The sequence below is a fragment of the Siphateles boraxobius genome, unplaced genomic scaffold (assembly GCF_051911475.1).
Source record: "Siphateles boraxobius isolate OS27281-9 unplaced genomic scaffold, OSU_SipBor_1 130, whole genome shotgun sequence".
In the NCBI taxonomy this organism is placed as follows: Eukaryota; Metazoa; Chordata; class Actinopteri; order Cypriniformes; family Leuciscidae; genus Siphateles; species Siphateles boraxobius.
In genome coordinates this window covers 45,644,195-45,662,532 of record NW_027508734.1, presented here as the reverse complement: position 1 = coordinate 45,662,532, position 18,338 = coordinate 45,644,195, and the positions used below count along the sequence as shown (strand labels likewise).

The 18,338-nt window shown below is 40.1% G+C and overlaps 1 protein-coding gene across 4 annotated transcripts in view; it reads right to left on the bottom strand.

Annotated features, from left to right (window-relative positions):
- LOC143737755 (protein phosphatase 3 catalytic subunit alpha) overlaps positions 1-18,338 on the bottom strand; it is a 253,663-nt gene that overhangs the window by 67,273 nt on the left and 168,052 nt on the right. For all 4 annotated transcript variants that reach the window (XM_077229609.1, XM_077229606.1, XM_077229608.1 and 1 more), the window contains exon 2: positions 6,749-6,949. In XM_077229609.1, coding sequence (XP_077085724.1) covers positions 6,749-6,949 — 201 coding nt within the window. The remainder of the gene's footprint in view (positions 1-6,748; positions 6,950-18,338) is intronic.

The following is an 18,338-nucleotide window of genomic DNA, read 5'->3' as shown; positions in this document are numbered from 1 at the left end:
TATTTCTATCATGACAACTCTCTGAAGATTTTTAGCATGGTAATGAATATGACGATGTTAATATATTTGGTCTTGGTGGCATAGATCTGCTATGCTGCTGCTGAAGTTGATTGTTGCTGTTGTTGTAAAGCAGGTACAGGAACTTGCTACTGCCAATACTACACTGATATGCTGCTGTGATTATGCTAGACATACTGCTGCTGCACAAATAGCATAAATGAAGCATAGCAGATCTATACAGGTAGGGATGGGTATCATTAAGGTTTTAACGGTACCACTACTTACGATACTGCTTATCGATGCGGTACTCTACGATATTCTTATCGGTTATATATATATATATATATATACACACATATACACACTGTGTGTGTCAAAGCTGCGTGACCCACTGGACAGAACGGAGGGGATGATCTTATAGAGAACATATCCATATACATGTAATTATACAGATCATGATCAATGAATAATCATCATATTTTTACCCTATTTTTTCCCTATGAATAATCATCATATCATCGCCCTATTTTAACGATCTGAAACGCAAGTGTCAAAGCGCAAAGCGCAAGTAACTTTGTGGCCGGATCCCGGCGCTGTTGCTATTTTCCCGGTGGGATAAATTCCTCTTGCGCCTGGCGCAAATCTAAAAGGGGTTGGTCTGAAGTAGCTTCATTATTCATAGGTGTGGTTTGGGCGTAACGGGAAACAAACCAATAAGAGCTTTATATCACATTCCCTTTAAGAGCATGATGAACGAGGTGCGCTTGTTCCATGGCGCAATACTATTATAACGGCGCATTTACCAGGCGCGCTTCAGAATCGGTTCACAGCCGAGGAGATCGATGTTCTCGTCGGGGCCGTAAAAGAAAGAGAAGTGACATAGGGGATGGACACAAACCCACCCAAATTAGCTTCGGTTAAACATGCATATAATAATTTGGGTAAATCTGTAAGCTGTATGCCTATTTTCCCCATCGTCATGGACACAACAGGGATTTCCCTCGTGTTTTAATATTTTTCCTTATAATAATGTATAATTTGCAAAAAGTTAAATGCATCTGTGTAGATGAGAGAATCATCTACAGTGTATGCACATTGTTCACACTCTGTATGAAGCATGCGCGCTTAAAATAGCATCTGAATGTACGCGCAACGCGCCACTGACTTTAGGTTTTTTCTGGTCAGTGGCGCAATTGTTTTATAGAACAGCAAAATAGCATGAGGGAAAGTTTGCGCCAGAACACGCCTCCTCTTTGCGCTGAACCGCCCCGGGGAGCGCAAGTGTATTTCTTAGTTAACCGACGTGTGTCTGTGGAGGGAAAAGTCCGCTTTGCGCGGGTGCAAAATAGGAATGATACATGCGTCAGTGTACAAAGTCATTTGCGCCGGGTGCAAGATAGGGCCCTAAATGTGTTTAAGTGAATGCTCTCCAAGCCGGTCATTTTGGCTATTTTTGTGTGTATTAGATTGTTTAGACATGCACCGTATAAAGTGCTTGTCTAAAGTATAATTTGTTTGTCTGGTTGCGGTCAAATTCGGAGCGCACACACATAAAACTATTTAGTTAGAAATAGCATCTCTTATGCAGATTATTGTGCTTTTAATAGCTCTTTTTATTATCAAACACGTCCTGCAATTTAGCAACTGTAGAGACTGCATTTTACAACAATCACCGATTGTGCAGATTCTGACGTTAAGTTTGGATTTAAGGGAGGAAATAATGCACAACCGCTGTGAAAGGAAGAAAGGTGTGCTAAACTGAATGCAGCTAGTTTTTAATAGTTTTACCTTAAATATCTTCTTTCTATAATCCTTGGAAGCTTAAATCGAAATTGAAATTAAAATTAGATTATTATCACAGCCCTAAAGTGTAACCAGACTAAGCTTTTGTTTAGTTCTCTCGGCCATTATCACTAATTAAGCAGGGGCTTTCATGTCGTGCTCCACGTGAGCACGCTCCACGACATGTCTATAAAACATGTCGTAGCTCCACGTGAGAGATCTCTCTCTCCTGGATTGCAAATAGAAAAAAGGCATCACAGCACAGACAAATGGTTTATCGCATATAACAAACAGCTGACAAGATAGAATTTGCAATATAGTCTATATAGCAATACTAAATGGTAAGTGCATTTTCTTTATTTCTCCAACACCAACAGCAGAACAGGTACCGTCTGAGCTTATCGATACTGCAGTGTTTCATAATTTACCGGGGCTCATTTAATACCGGGTTTCAGTACCAATCCCTATATATAGGTGGAGCTGAGAAAGGGGGAGCGTTTCAGAGGAACTATGCAAACTGCTATAGTGAATGTTAACCAGCTTTTAATTTTGTGAGCGGCAAACTAATTGGCTGCAGATGCGACATGAACCAATCAGCTTGTGCCAAGTAGTACCCATTAGCCATCTAGTGTTTAATAACATAACTAGGTATTTAAATATGCATGTATATATCTGTATACACATACATATAGACAATTAACTCGTCATAGCCCGCCAAAATGGGGGTGGCTTAGCGTATAAAAGCCAGGCTCGTAGGCTGAATCACTGATTTCATCATCTTCAGCGAAGCTCTCCGCATCGCTGGACTCTGAGAGAAGCCTTCCGCCATTGAATCCAGCGACTAGCAAGCAGAGGAAAGTGCCTGAAGAAGACGGCAGTCTTCGCCACCTTCAGCCATCCGTGCCTGCTACGCCATCCGGCGTGTATCCTTTTGGATTCTGCAAACTGTGTGTGTTCGCCGCTGCGACACTCACTCTCTCTCACTAAAAGAGCGCGAGCGTTTGTTGCAAAATGCCTCGCCTTTCTTGCGTCTCGTGTAGAGCCCCTCTCAGCGCAGGAGACTGCCACGTGATTTGCGCTCTCTGCCTGGGACCGGACCAAGAAGAAGCGCCGTGCTCAGAGGATGTCTGTGGCCACAGTGAAGTGCTCGCCGGAACGTTTCCCGCCGGCCTCACTCTCTCCTTCTCCGCCCCTCCCGGACGCGCATCTGTCGACTTCGGCCCACGCTGCCGCCGCCTCAGGGGACGAAGCTGAAGGAGGCCACACAGTGGACAGCTGTTCCATCCTGACGTCGGACAGCAAGGAGTGGTCGAGTTCACATCACTCCGCCTCCTCATCCGTCCAGGAATCCAGCAGGACTCGGGCAGGCGTGGATGCCGAATTAATGCGCCTCCTTTCCAAGGGCGTCGACCAGCTCGGCCTCGCTTGGTCACCGCTGAAGGAGCCCACACCCAACAGGCTCGACGGCTGTTTTCTGCACAGCCCCCGCCCCCTGCCCGTTTCCAGATCTGCACCATTTCTGCCGGAGCTGCATGCTGAGCTGTCAAAATCGTGGAACGCACCATTCTCCGCGAGGCTCCACTCTAATGTCTCATCAACGCTCTCCCGAGTGGACGGCGCCGCCGAGAAGGGATGCACCTCTATCACCACAGTGGAAGAGGCGGTTGCAGCGCACCTTTGCCCGCCCTATGCAAGATAGCGCTCAAAGTCTGCCCTCCCGTCCAAAGCCTGCAGTACCAACTCAGCCCTTGTTGGCCGCGCTTTTGCCGCTGCCGGTGTATTATATATCAATACACAGTCCTCCCGTTTGGCCTATCCTTAGCGCCCTGTACATTTACGAAGTGCATGGATATGGCTCTCGCCCCCTTGAGAGTGAAAGGGCTGCGAATTCTGAACTATTTGGACGATTGGCTGATTTTAGCCCAGTCAGAGATGGAACTGTTATCTCACAAAGCTGCGCTTCTCAGCCATCTGGAAAGCTTGGGTCTCACGGTCAACTGGACTAAGAGCTCATTACTGCCCAGTCAGTCAGTTTCCTTCCTAAGAATAGAGCTGGACTCTGTGGCTATGACGGCCCGCTTATCGACACAGTGCGCGCGCCGTGTTCGACAGCTAGCCGCGTTTTTCCAGAAAGGCAGCATTATACCTCTGAAGGCATTCCAGAGGATGCTAGGCTGTATGGCATCAGCTGCGGCTGTGCTTCAGCTGGGGCTGCTGCGCATGCGCCCGCTACAACGCTGGCTGAACACCCAAGTGCCTCACCGGGCTTGGGTTTCAGGCCACAGACGAATCAGAGTGACTCAGAGCTGCATTTCGGCTCTGCAGCCCTGGTTACTGGCCGACTGGTACCAGCGGGGAGTGGCAATGGGGGCTGTTTCACACCGATTGGTCATCTCGACGGACGCCTCCAACCTGGGTTGGGGCGCCGTTTTCGAGGGCAGACTGGCCTTTGGCCTGTGGTCAGACCAAGAGAAACGCTTCCACATAAAATGTCTGGAAATGATAGCGGTCGAGAACGCTTCCTCCCGTTCATAGAGGACCACCATGTACAACATCTCCTCTGCCCGTCAGGGCGCTGAGGATTTACATTACGCGCTCCGCCTCTTTCAGGCGCTCGGAACAGCTCTTTGTCTCGTTCGGTGGGCGCACCAAGGGTCTCGCCGCTGCGAAACAGAGCCTATCCAGATGGATAGTGGAAACTATCACATCTGCTTATAAGTCTAAAGGTCTGCAATGCCCCTTGGGCATCAGGGCGCATTCCACCAGAGGCGTGGCCTCGTCGTGGGCTTGGTCCAGCGGAATTTCCATTCATGACATTTGTGAGGTGGCAGGCTGGGCATTTGTTAGGTTTTATAACCTGGAAGTTCCCGCCTTGCAGGCTAGACTTCTGTCAGTGTGAGCGGTGTTTTTGTTCTGCCCAGATTATCATGCGCAGACTTCTCTCACGCGACGTTAGCTCTCCTGGTTGAGCTGCACTATATGGTGAATAGTTATATGGACCGGCAACGCCTCTCTGTATACCCTATACGTGCTTATAACATGTGCTGGCCCGCATTGCTGGCCACCTGTTCCCACTTATCTATGTCCCCCGGGAATCCCTGGGACTCATGAAGTGGAGGCTGGGCGCGCACGGCGTTGACAATGGGTTCCCGTAGCGTAAGCTAGCTTACTCAATACGAGAGAACCTCTCGTAAGAGAACAATACTCGGTTACTAACGTAACCTCGGTTCTCTCAAGAAGAGGGAACGTGTATTCCGTAACCTGACCGTGCAGGCGCCAGAAGCGTTTTTTCGCTTCAGCTGATGAAACCAGAGCCTACGAGCCTGGCTTTTATACGCTAAGCTAGGGCTGGGCGATATGGCTGAAAACTGTATCACGATATAAGTGTTTCATATCGGTCGATATCGATAATTATAGATATTTTTTATGACCAGGAGACAAATATATTAGACTACATTTAAACATTTTTTTATTTTAAACCTAACCTTCCTCTGATTATAATATATTAGCAGAAATGTCAACACAACCATGGAAAACATTAAATGATTAAAATATAAACATAAGTCTAAAATCACAATGAACACTTAATTATCTCTTAAAATTAAGGTGCAAAATTAAACAATACATAAGAAATGCTTAAAAAAAAAGAGTAATAAAATAGTGCAAAGTGTTAAATAAACAGAGAAACCGACGACGGTCTTGCATTATTTGCAGACGACATTGGTCTGACTACGGTCTGACTTATAAAATCCAAAAAACTGCTACACTGGCGGGCTGACTTTTCCTGTTTTATCAACAATCGCTGCGGCACTCATTTTCCACTTATCACTCCACGCCGGCTCTGTTACTGAAGAATCCAACACGAGACAACGATATGGCGCAACCATACTATTAAGGGGGTCGCACACCGGACGAGAAGCGCCGCTTCGCGTCAAGAACAACTAGAGGTATCGCACACCGGACGCGCACTTTCTCAGTTTATGGCCAGCAATATTGTTAGGCTATGTTTAAGGACATTATGAAATTAAGATAAGGTCTGTACTATGTTATGATTGTACTGTACAATTAAATACAATCGTTGCTACACTTTACCTCAGAGCGTCCGTTAACTGCATGAATTGAGAATCTCACCTATACATCTGATAACCCCAGCAATTTTCATTCAGTCAGCTCATTTTTGTGAATGAGTGTGTGCACACTCATAGAGAATAATGTGTTCGAATTTTAAAGACATTGCGCTATAAACTGAGAAAGTGGGTGCGTGTCCGGTGTGCGATACCTGTCCTAGACGCGATGCGGCGCGGTGCTGCGCTTCTTGTCCGGTGTATAACGTGTGCAAGTGCAACCCCCTTTACATGACCGGCTGTTAGCGTGTCACCAAGTACGTTGCTAGGTTACTAGAGAGTGAGTACATTTGTTCATGCAACCAAACTTGCAACAAAACTTTCTTATGACGAAAAAAATAATAATAATTATCAAACTTTTTATCGAATGCATTTTTTAATTGATATTGATTACGTGTCTATCGCGATACATATCGTTATCGTTTTATCACCCAGCCCGACGCTAAACCACCCCCATTTTGGCGGGCTATGACGCGTGAGGGCGCTTTGGACGTGATGAGGCTCAGTGGTAGGCTGCAGCAGTTGCCGCAGGGCAGCCAATGAGCACGCAATATGGCCAGCTCTGGGTCTGCTGGCTGCTGCACTGCGTTGACAATAAATACAAAATTAAGGATAATTTTTGGCTTCAATATCTCGAGCAAAGATGACTTTACCCGTAGCGTAAGCTAGTTTACGCAATACTCGTTCCCTCTTCTAGAAAGAAACGATGTTACGTTATCCATAGAGTTTGATTTTTCCTAAACTCATTAAAATTTGAAAACTTCAATAGAACTCAAATGAGTTCGAATGGGTCTCTCTCTTTACTGGCGTCTCAGCACAGAATCTGAAAGAGAATAACTCACCTGTCACTGGGGCCTCTATGTCCAGGAGGTTCTTCTCAGAACGGAGGATTGCAGCTCCATCACCAATTAATCGCAGTGCCACACTCTCATCCACACGCCCCTCTTTGGTGAGGTGTGCTTTCAGGACATCTACTTTGGGTTTGCCCTCACTGTCAAACACCTCCTTCACAGTCAGTCGGTGGCTTGGGGGAAACGGGACAGCTAGAAGAAAAAGATATAGAAAGCACATTTATTTCATTACTGATTTGCTTAAAAGGGAAGAGTGGTTAGCAAATCACTGATTTTTTGTTAAAAAAAAAGTGTCATTCAGTATCTGTAGAAAGTTTTGTTATTCAGGATTTCATCCTATCATGTATTTAACTGTTAAGAAAAAGTGGTGGGGATTTAAACTGCACATTCCACAGTTTTTATATCCTTTTAAAAAATATAATTATGTTTCTATTCTAATTGGTTGATGAGATATAAACATTTAAATGGTGGCTATCATAAAAACTCTACAATACATGAGACATCACTAACAGGTTAAAATGGTCATGACATGAGAATTCAAATTTTCCTTGATCTTTTGACAAAATATTCAAGTGTCATACTTAAAATGTCCTCAAGAGTAAAAAAAAGTAACACAATATATAGTTATGAACTTCAGGATGAACCCAATCGCAGACAGTTTGCAGAACACACAAGGTTTATTGATAACAGAAAACAGGGAAAACAAAACCCACGAGGGGGAAAACAGTTACAAATGACTAGCAACTCTAGACTTAGACTTGACAATAAACTTCAGAAGAACAAACAGCTAATACACGATGACAACTTCACTAGACAGAATTCTTGACAAGGTACTCACAGATAAGTCTCATACAATGTATGACAACAATGAACCGGCACAGGACAGCAAACACAAGGGGATTATATAGGGAGACACTAATGACAAGAACAGGTGAAGCTGACAAGACAATAATGACAAGACGAGGATAACAAGGGGGCAGGGTTACGTAACAAGACAACACAAGCACATGGCCTTAAACAAAAGGCCATGTGCTTGTACACAAAACATGAGTCTGTCATGATCCTGCCCCAAGACTTAGGCTGCGTTTACACTTGGCATTAACATGCGATCACCGTGATCCGATCAAGCAGATCGGATCATTAGCCAATCAGGACATTGTGCGTTTATATTTGTTCACATTAAGTAGCCTCTGTATCTGGATAACCGATCGGATTTCGGTTTCCTGCATAAATTAGGTCTGTGGCACGACACCAGATTAAGAGTAAAGATGATACAAATTAAACAGTGTCCCAATTGCTTTCACTCAGACCCCATTTACACCTGGTATTAAAATGCGATCTGTATCCAGATAAGTTATCCGGATAATAAGTGTTCTGATCTTACCTTTGCGTTTACACCTTGTATTTTTAATGCGTTCTCGTTATCCACATTGAGTTTGGATCTCTGTCCTCCAGAGTGACACCTGCGCGTGAGCACTGAGGTGGCGGGAAATCAGCTGTAGTTTGTCAACATGGCAGGGGCAGAGGATGACGTTTGGCAGGTACGAATGCCATCACGTCGTACGGATTGCATTTACACCTAGTAAAGATCCAAACACAATGCGAGCCAGACTACCTCCAGATGTGGTCAGGCAGATCCGATCACAATCCGATCACAACGTATTTACACCTGGCATTAACATGCGTTTTTTATTATCCGGATAACTTATCTGGATACAGATCACATTTTAATACCACGTGTAAATGGGGTCTCACTCACTTTACTTTCAATCTCCAGTAATTAGATACAATAATTTTTTTGAACAAAGGAATACTTCCAGAGTTGATCATACAAAAATAACTGGGTTGATAAAGTCACATTGATCATCTGGGTTTAAGCTTATAGCGTGCAATGACTATATTGACAGAAATGGGAGATTGATAAACATGCTGAAACAATAAAAACATTAAACATTTAAAACATAAAAAAAATCAGATTCCGAATCCGATTATTCCTCTGGCAAAGCAGCGTGCACTTCTTCATGACTGACTGTGATTGTACAGGCGATCACCTCGTTCAGATAATGTTGCAAAATTAAAATGAAAAATGACACACATAGTTTCATGTACAGAAAGTCTAAATAAACTGTTTTAAAGATTGACGTTTATTGTAAGGTTTGCGTCTGGCCATTATTTTCTGACAGTCACACGGGGAGACTGGGCGGGGATTTATATGACGTCCACCTGTGAATGCAGACACGATGGCTGGATTGCGTTTACATTACACTGAGATCTGATCACATGCGTCCTCGACTACCCCCAAACCTGGACACACTGATTGGATAACATTCCGATCAGATGTGCGTTTACACTTGTCTTTTCAATGTGTATGTGGACAACATCCGGATACAGGTTGCATGTTAATGGAACGCAGCCTTAGAGAAAAACAAGGACTAGATGGCAGAATCATGACAGCACAGACCAAAGATCGATTTTAGAACTTAAGAAACTATATTGGTTTTCGATATTCGAAAATCATCATCCAGCTGTAATATGTTGATGGGACAAATTTCTATATAACTTCAATCTGGAAAACTTGACTAAGTCTAATCAAAATATCAAAATACACATTAAGGTGAGGATAAAAATACAGATATTGTAAATGTATCAGATTTAGATTCAGATTTAGAAGGAATGGAACTGGGACATTTTTATATTTCATATGTAATACTGAAATACTTCCAAAGGATGTATTTGGGTGGTTGACGTGACGCTCCATTTTTGTGTTCATAGTGACAAATATAAATAAAAATGTATAATATTTCATTAAAATATCTGTTTTTATATACAGTTTAATCTTCCAGAACTAATACATCTGTAATTAATGAGCATTATAATTCAAATATGTAAATATTTTGTTTTAAACATGACATTTGTCCACTGGCGTGACTGTCCGGGTTAGCATTCCTTATCTTAAAACTACTTTAATTAAATAAAAAATGAATCTAAATACATTAAAATACTTGAATAGATATTATAGTAGTGTTAACTTAATGAAACTAAAGGTTATAAGTCTTAAGGTCCCCAATTAGAATAATTATGACACATTACATTTTGTCTGCAAAACTGGTGTCCACCTGTGTGACAACATTCTGTAGATATAAAACGGGCATTCATTTGGGCACCCTATTACTGAGAGGGGCCCTTCTTCATCCATGAAGTACAGTAGACCTCACTGGAGCACATGGACTACACACAAGGTGAGTTCTGTCTCAAATATTTTGATAATATTGCTATTTCTGTGCATTGCTGGAAATGGGATCCATTATGCAGTCCTTTGGTGTGACATAATTTAAGTATTGATCTGAAAATTTTCATCAATTTATATTGATTGACCATTGAAAATAATGTAAACCTTAACACTGTCAGTCAGGATTGAAGACTGTCTCTCATAGAGCTAGGCCGCAAACTGGCCTTGATCTTGAAAACGTCCACTGGTGTGACATCAATGTCCTATAGTGTGACATGAAATCAGCGTCACACTGGTGGAAATGGCTGTCACACCAGTGGATGTAGGCTCTATCAAGGGGTGGGTCATTCTTCATTTGTGGTGGCAAGTGGTGTCCCTCTACTTTACAACAGTTTAAATTAACTTTAAAGGGTTAGTTCACCCAAAAATGAAGATTCTGTCAGTATTTTCTCACCCTCATGTTGTTCCAACCCCGTAAGACCTTCGTTCATCTTCGGAACACGAATTAAGATATTTTTGATGAAATCTGAGAGCTGGATCACTCCTCAATAGGCTTCTAAGGGATTGAAACTTGTTCCCCGAAAAGTTATTACAGACATCGTTAAAATAGTCCAAGTGACTACAGTGGCTCAATCTTAAGTTTATCAAATGACGAGAATACTTTGTGCGCAAAAAAAATAAAATAATGACTTTCTTTCAACTATTCATTTCCTTCTCTGTGTGCCTCGAGTGAGTTCACTAGTGTAACAGTGCAGCGCTTCTGTGTTTTGTACGTCACACGCATCACACACATGACCAGCGTCGGCCAATAGTGAGCCTACATGTGATGTAGCTCTACGCAATTACACTAGTTTAACTGACTAGAGGCCCAAAGAGAAGCAAATGAATAGTTGAAATAAAGTCGTTATTTATGTTTGTTTTTGCGCACAAAAAGTATTCTCGTCGCTTGATAAACTTAAGATTGAGCCACTGTAGTCACTCGGACTATTTTAACGATGTCTGTAATAACTTTTCGGGGAACAAGTTTCAATCCCTTAGAAGCCTATTGAGGAGATCAAAAATATCTTAATTCGTGTTCCGAAGATGAACGAAGGTCTTACGGGGTTGAACAACATGAGGGTGAGTAAATACTGACAGAATATTCATTTTTGGGTGAACTATCCCTTTAAATAGCAATCATTTCTAAAATGTTTGCATTTTTGTATTCTGTAGGATAAACACAATTTAACACTAGTGCACTATTAATAGATAAATTTTTGTTTTAAAATACATATTTAATTGAGTTTGAGAGATTGCATTTGTAACAAAATTGCATGTTCCCACCATACCTCAGGGAGATATCATGGAATGTAATTACAACTATATAACATTTTTAACCAAAAAAAAGTGGTTATATTGTGAATATAGATTCCATGATAGACATCATGATTTTGTGTAAAGGTCATTGCAGGTGCTGGTTGATCTGAGGGGTGCATGGGGAGTACATTCCTTCTTATTCAATTTCTTAAAGTTAGCTAAATTCCTGACAATTTCATGTGTTGCACATTATTAGTGTCTGCATGTTATGTTGATAACTTGCAGATTTTACATATTTAATACAAATTTTGATAATTGCATACTTATTAATATTTCCAGAATATCCCCTGATCTTGAAATCATCATGATGGCAGCCTCCATTTTAGAAAAGTCTGGATTTAGGCTAATTTGTCTGTGGTGTTACTGTCTTTCCTGGCAACACGACAGACTCTAGTAACTCCACAGACAATATACCAGTAATGTTGTATTTTTAATAAAACACATAGAACATCAGTAATCATATAAATGTATCTCTCTTGTCAGGTATGGCCAGATTAAGAGCTGCTGAACAGCATAGTCCAAACAGATTTTCCCCTTTTCTTCACATCCATTGATTGATGTAACACCACAGACACAAATTTGTGGAACACTACTTTTTTTCTTAGATATTACAAAATATGTATTTTTTAAAACAACTTAATAAAATTGTACATGTTAAATAAAATCTATATTCACAACATACCCACATTTTTTGGGTTAAAAATTTTATATAGTGCTTTATAGACAGCGCAGAGATGCAGACCCAGTTCGAAGAGCAGAGTTCCTTCAAAAGAAACAGCAGACCTATTTAAAAAACATCCAGTGCAAAACAAGACTGAGAATAGGAGATCTCCCAGAGAGGGGAAAGAGAGCAGCAAGGAAGAACTGGAGAATATATAAGGCAGAATACAGGGCAAGAAAGCAGAGAGAGATTTATTCACTGAAGATGTACTGATTTTTTTTTTTTATGTTTTGTATTAAATAAGTTTGTGGATACATTATTTATTCACTGAAGATGTTCTGAATTTTTTGTTGTTGAATGTTGTGTGTTAAATAGGTTTGTGGATATATGTTTTATTCACTGAAGATTTTCTGATTTTTTTATTCTTTATTGAAACAGATTCAAACATTGTGATTGCAACACAATCCATTGTGCAGACAATTTTTGAGAGAGTGAGAAACAGGTTGCAGGTTGTTTTAATTATATTTGTTATTGCAGTTTTTGTCTAAATGTTCTTTTATCAGAGCAATTACTTCTTGTAATCCTACTCATGATGAATTTCATTCTTTTGCTCAATAAACTTAATTGTTAAACCTTTTATACAATATTACATATGTGGTGTTATATTACGTCTGTGGTGTTACTTCAAAACGTATCTGACATTTATTTCCTTCAGAGTCATTTAATCTTACAATTTAATGTTTTTAGACTGTAAAGTGGTTTTAATATTTTAGAATAAAGACTATAAAAGGTAGCACAGACCATTTTCCTGCCTTTTTATGTATATACATTTTTTTTTTAAAGAAACAATTCTTATTGCCCAATGGTGTGACGGAATGTCCTGTGGTGTGACAAACTGAATTATAAGTGGAAAAGGCATTTTAATGCACAGATTAATGTAAAAAGTGTTGAATAGTATAATAATGATATCATCACTATGCACATATAAGGATGAAATGAAGCTTCATTAGGTTTTATACTAATTATAATGAATATAATCCAGACGTTAGGGTGAAGTCCCTATGTGTAAATCTTATAGTAGGATAATAACATGATTGTGAATTTGTATTGGTTACTTTTGATGTGGGAATATAGTTAGGACAAATTGATAAGGATTGTCCATATTTGTCTTATCTGTCACACAATCTCTGAATTAAATATTAACATTAAAAATGTTGTCACACCGGTGGACAATATGTGGGACTACCACACAAAAAAAGTTAATAAAATGCTAAATAAATAAGGAAGAACGGGACACATTCAGTTTTGAGTTTTTCACATATTAAGCAATATAATTATATGACATTTGACATGCATTTTATATATTTTTTTCCACTTTGGATTTGAGTTCATGTCAACCACCCATTTATGATTGATTAATACTAGCAAAAGTTACACAATGGTTGACATCAATAAAATTCCAATCACCCATATATATAAGCATTTTTTTCTGAAATTTAATGTGTTAAATACTATATAAACAAAGCATATGCAGATGCAGGGGTGACTCCTATACAACAACGCACACAATCACAAGCGCAAACAGCACAATGTCTGGAAGTGACAAATATGCATTTTAACCAAAGCTAATTAGGAATTTGAATTGGGGGATTTGACAAAGATAAGACTGGGTGGTTTGGAAGGAGTAATTGTACAGAGCAGAACATAAACAAAACCTCCCTCATTGACTTGACAACTGACTCACTGCTTTCTGTCTCAATACAACCAATGGATCAATCAGAAAATTAATGAAATAAAATGCATTTTTTTTTTAACTTGAAGATAAGTAAGCATATATGCAAGTGTTACATTTAAGATCAATTCAGGTGATTCTTGCAGTACAGTGGTGATTATTTTCTGTTTCTTTTATGCTGTAATGGTATTGTACATTCTGTATTGTACACCTGACCTGTTGAAAAGAGATGGTATTCATCCCTCCTGGGATGGTGCTGCTCTTCTCCCTAGTAATTTGGCTCATAGTCTTAGAGACAAAACATGACAATCTGGGGCTCAGGTCAGGAAGCAGACAAACTGGCTAAACCGACCGTCTGCAAGCGGACTCGCGTCACCAAGGTCAGATAAATCCCATCACATAGAGCCTCTTTCACCTAGATATCATCATATAGAGACTGTGTCTGTTCTCCGAATTTGGAAATCCAAAAAACGTCCAAACCGATCTAAGGTTAAAAATGTAATTGATATTCAATTACATTTTTCAATTCAATTCAACATTATTCAACAAATAAAAAATAGATATAATACAGTTGAGCAAACGATAAAGCTTGGGTTGCTGAATATTCGATCCCTTACTTCAGAAGCGCTCATAGTTAATGATATGATTTCAGATTATAACCTAGATGTGCTGTGTATGACAGAAACCAGGCTAAAACCAGACGATTACATTACTTTAAATGAGTCCACCCCCCATGGTTACTGTTATAAACATGAACCTCGCCTGAAAGGCAAAGGGGGAGGTGTTGCTGTCATTTATAGTAATATTTTCAAAACCACTAAAAGATCTAGTTTTAAATATACTTCTTTTGAAGTGTTGGTGCTTAATGTAAAAATACATAATGTAAACGATAAATCAAGTTTGAGAATTCTGCTGGAAACTGTATACAGGCCACCAGGGCACCATAAAGATTTTATCAAAGAATTTGCTGACTTTCTATCAGAATTAGTATTGACTGCAGATAAAGTCCTAATTGTTGGTGATTTTAATATACATGTAGATAATGGAAAAGATGCAATGGGATTGGCATTTAAAGACATTCTTAACTCTATTGGAGTTAGACAACACGTGCCAGGACCTACTCATTGTCGTAATCATACTCTAGATCTAATATTATCACATGGAATCAATGTTGATGCTGTTGAAATTCTGCAGCAGAGCGACAACATCTCAGATCATTATTTAGTCTCATGTAAATTACATTTAGCCAAGGCTGCAAAGCCAACTCCGTGTTACAAGTATGTTAGACCTATCACTTCTGCCACTAAAGATTGCTTTATCAATAATCTTCCTAATCAGTTTCATCATCTCAGCATCCCAGATAGCTTAGAATAACTTGATATTGCAACAGAAACTTTTAACTCTCTCCTTTCCAGCACTTTAGACACAGTTGCTCCGTTGCTCTTAAAGAAGATTAAAGGAAATAGTCCAACGCCGTGGTACAACGAGCACACCCGGGCTCTTAAGAGAGCAGCCAGAAAAATGGAGCGCTAATGGAAGAAAACAAAACTAGAGGTATTTCGGATTTCATGGAAGGAGAGCTCGATTGCTTACAGAGAGGCTTTAAAAGCTGCTAGATCTGCTTATTTTTCAACCCTATTAGAAGAAAATAAACATAATCCTAGGTATTTATTTGAAAAAGTGGCTACACTAACGAAAAAGAAAGCTTCAAGCCCAGACGTTTCCAAGAAACACAGCAGTAATGACTTTATGAACTTCTTCACTTATAAGATTGATAATATTAGGGACAAAATTATAACTATGCAACCATCTACTACAGCATCGCATCAGGGAGTGCATTATAGTCTCCCTGAGGTAAAATTTGATTCATTTGTTGCCATAGGAGAGGAAGAATTTTGCAAACTCGTTAATTCATCTAAATCGACAACATGTATGTTAGACCCTATACCGACTAAACTACTGAAAGAGATGCTTCCAGAAGTCATAGATCCTCTTCTTAACATCATTAATTCGTCTTTGTCTCTAGGATACGTACCAAAAACCTTTAAGCTGGCTATGATTAAACCGCTTGTTAAAAAAACGCAACTTGATCCTACAGAATTAGTCAATTACAGGCCGATCTCAAATCTACCTTTTCTATCAAAGATATTAGAAAAGGCAGTATCCTTACAACTGTGTTCCTTTCTTGAAAGAAATGACATCTGCGAGGATTTCCAGTCAGGATTTAGACCGCACCATAGCACTGAGACAGCTCTCATTAGAGTCACAAAGGATTTGCTCTTATCATCCGATAGTGGTTGTATCTCTCTATTAGTGTTACTTGATCTTAGTGCTGCATTTGACACCATTCACCACAACATTCTCTTAAATAGACTAGAAAACTATGTTGGCATTAGTGGGATTGCATTAGCATGGTTTAAATCATATTTATCTGACCGCTATCAGTTTGTAGCAGTAAATGAAGAGATGTCTTATCGATCTCAAGTTCAGTATGGCGTACCACAAGGCTCAGTACTAGGACCGCTGCTGTTAACTCATGCTATGTACTCATGTACATGCTACCTTTAGGAGATATCATTAGGAAACATGGAATTAGCTTTCACTATTATGCTGATCATACTCAGCTCTATATTTCTTTCAAACCTAACGAAACTCACCAATTCACAAAATTATCAGAATGCATAGTTGATATCAAAAATTGGATGACTAGTAATTTCCTACTACTAAATTCTGAAAAAACAGAGATTCTAATTATTGGACAAAAACCTTCCACACGTAATAACCTAGAATACCGTCTAACACTTGATGGCTGCTCCGTTAAGTCTTCGTCGTCAGTTAGGAACGTGGGTGTGCTCTTTGATACCAATCTTTCATTTGAAAGTCACGTGTCTAGTGTCTGTAAAAGCGCATTTTTCCATCTTAAAAATATATATAAATTACATCATATGCTCTCATTGACAAATGCGGAACAACTAGTTCATGCGTTCATGACATCAAGGCTAGATTATTGTAATGCTCTACTGGGTGGTTGCCCTGCACGCTTAATAAACAAACTACAACTAGTTCAAAACGCAGCCGCTAGAGTTCTTACCAGAACCAGGAAGTACGACCATATTAGCCCGGTTCTGTCAACACTGCATTGGCTCCCTAGGCATACGAAAAAAATTTGTTTGGTTCCGGTTTCCGACCGACCCTGTCAATTTATGTGCCACCCAAATTAATTTTATGAGCTTGGGGAAGAAATAATACAAATTAAATAAATACACAAAAATAAAACTTTGAGGCGAACTATTATTTATGTTTTTGTACAGCACCGTATTTGTATAGCCTGTTGTCCTCCAACAATGCGAACAAACGAGGCAGCCACGGGCGTTCACACATCGTTGTTGTCATGTAGATGCACTGCTGCGCATGTGACAGGGCGCATGAACTGAACGAGCAGAGATAGAGAGAGAGCCCCGGTCGCGCGCGCGCACTCTCTCTGCGGAGCCAGGCGAAAGTATAGGCTTCACCGTCTCAAAACTAAGCACTGTCTTGCTCTCTCTCCCTCGCACATATTAATCAAAATAAATCGACACGATGGCAAGGTCGGAAGACTAAAGTTTCATGTGGAGCATTCGGAGATTTCTTTTTTCCTGAATTACCGCTGGGTGGGAATTGTGCTAAAATATGTTGCCTTATCTTCTCTGAAAAGCGTTCCACACATTCAGCTGACATATAAACCACACTTTAAAAAAACGAAAAAACTATCCAGGGATGAATTGTTTTCTGTGATGACACAAATCTTATGGTATGTCCTAACCGCCGGGATAATCACACAACGCGCACACGTCCGATAATGACACGTCTAATTCGCGAACTAATGACTCATTTGAACCGATTCGTTTTAATGAATGGTTAAAACAACTGATCTTTCCAACACTGAACTCACGAGACGTCTGACGTCCCGTTTGCCCCCGCGCACACATTTAAAATCAGCGTGTGTGTGTGTAACATGCTGGGACACACAAGGTGGTAGAGTACATGTATAGGTAGGCTATGTTATAAAAAAATAGAGTAGCTTTTCCATCGCTACTGTAAATAAAAACTAAAAAAATTATATGAATAATTTCCTTCCTATCCCTTGCTGCCACTGGACAAAAAAAAAAAAAAGCCCCTACCGACCCATGACCTCAACTGACAACCAACCGGAACCAAACTTTTTTTTTTTTTTTATGCCCTATTAAACATCGTATAAATTTTAAAATATTGCTGATTACTTACAAAGCACTAAATGGTTTAGTTCCCCAGTACTTGACCGAGCTCTTAACGCATTATAGTCCTTCACGTCTATTGCGATCTCAAAGTTTTGGCCAGTTGATAATACCTAGAATATCTAAATCGACTGCTGGCGGTAGATCCTTTTCCTATTTAGCACCAAAACTTTGGAACAATCTACCTAACATTGTCCGGGAAGCAGACACAGTCTGTCAGTTCAAAGCTAGACTAAAAACACATCTCTTTGACCTAGCATTCACGTAACACTCTATAGACTTCTATAATTCAATATTAGGCTGCTTAGATTAGGTCAGCCGGAACTGGGAACACTTCCCTTAAATCCTGA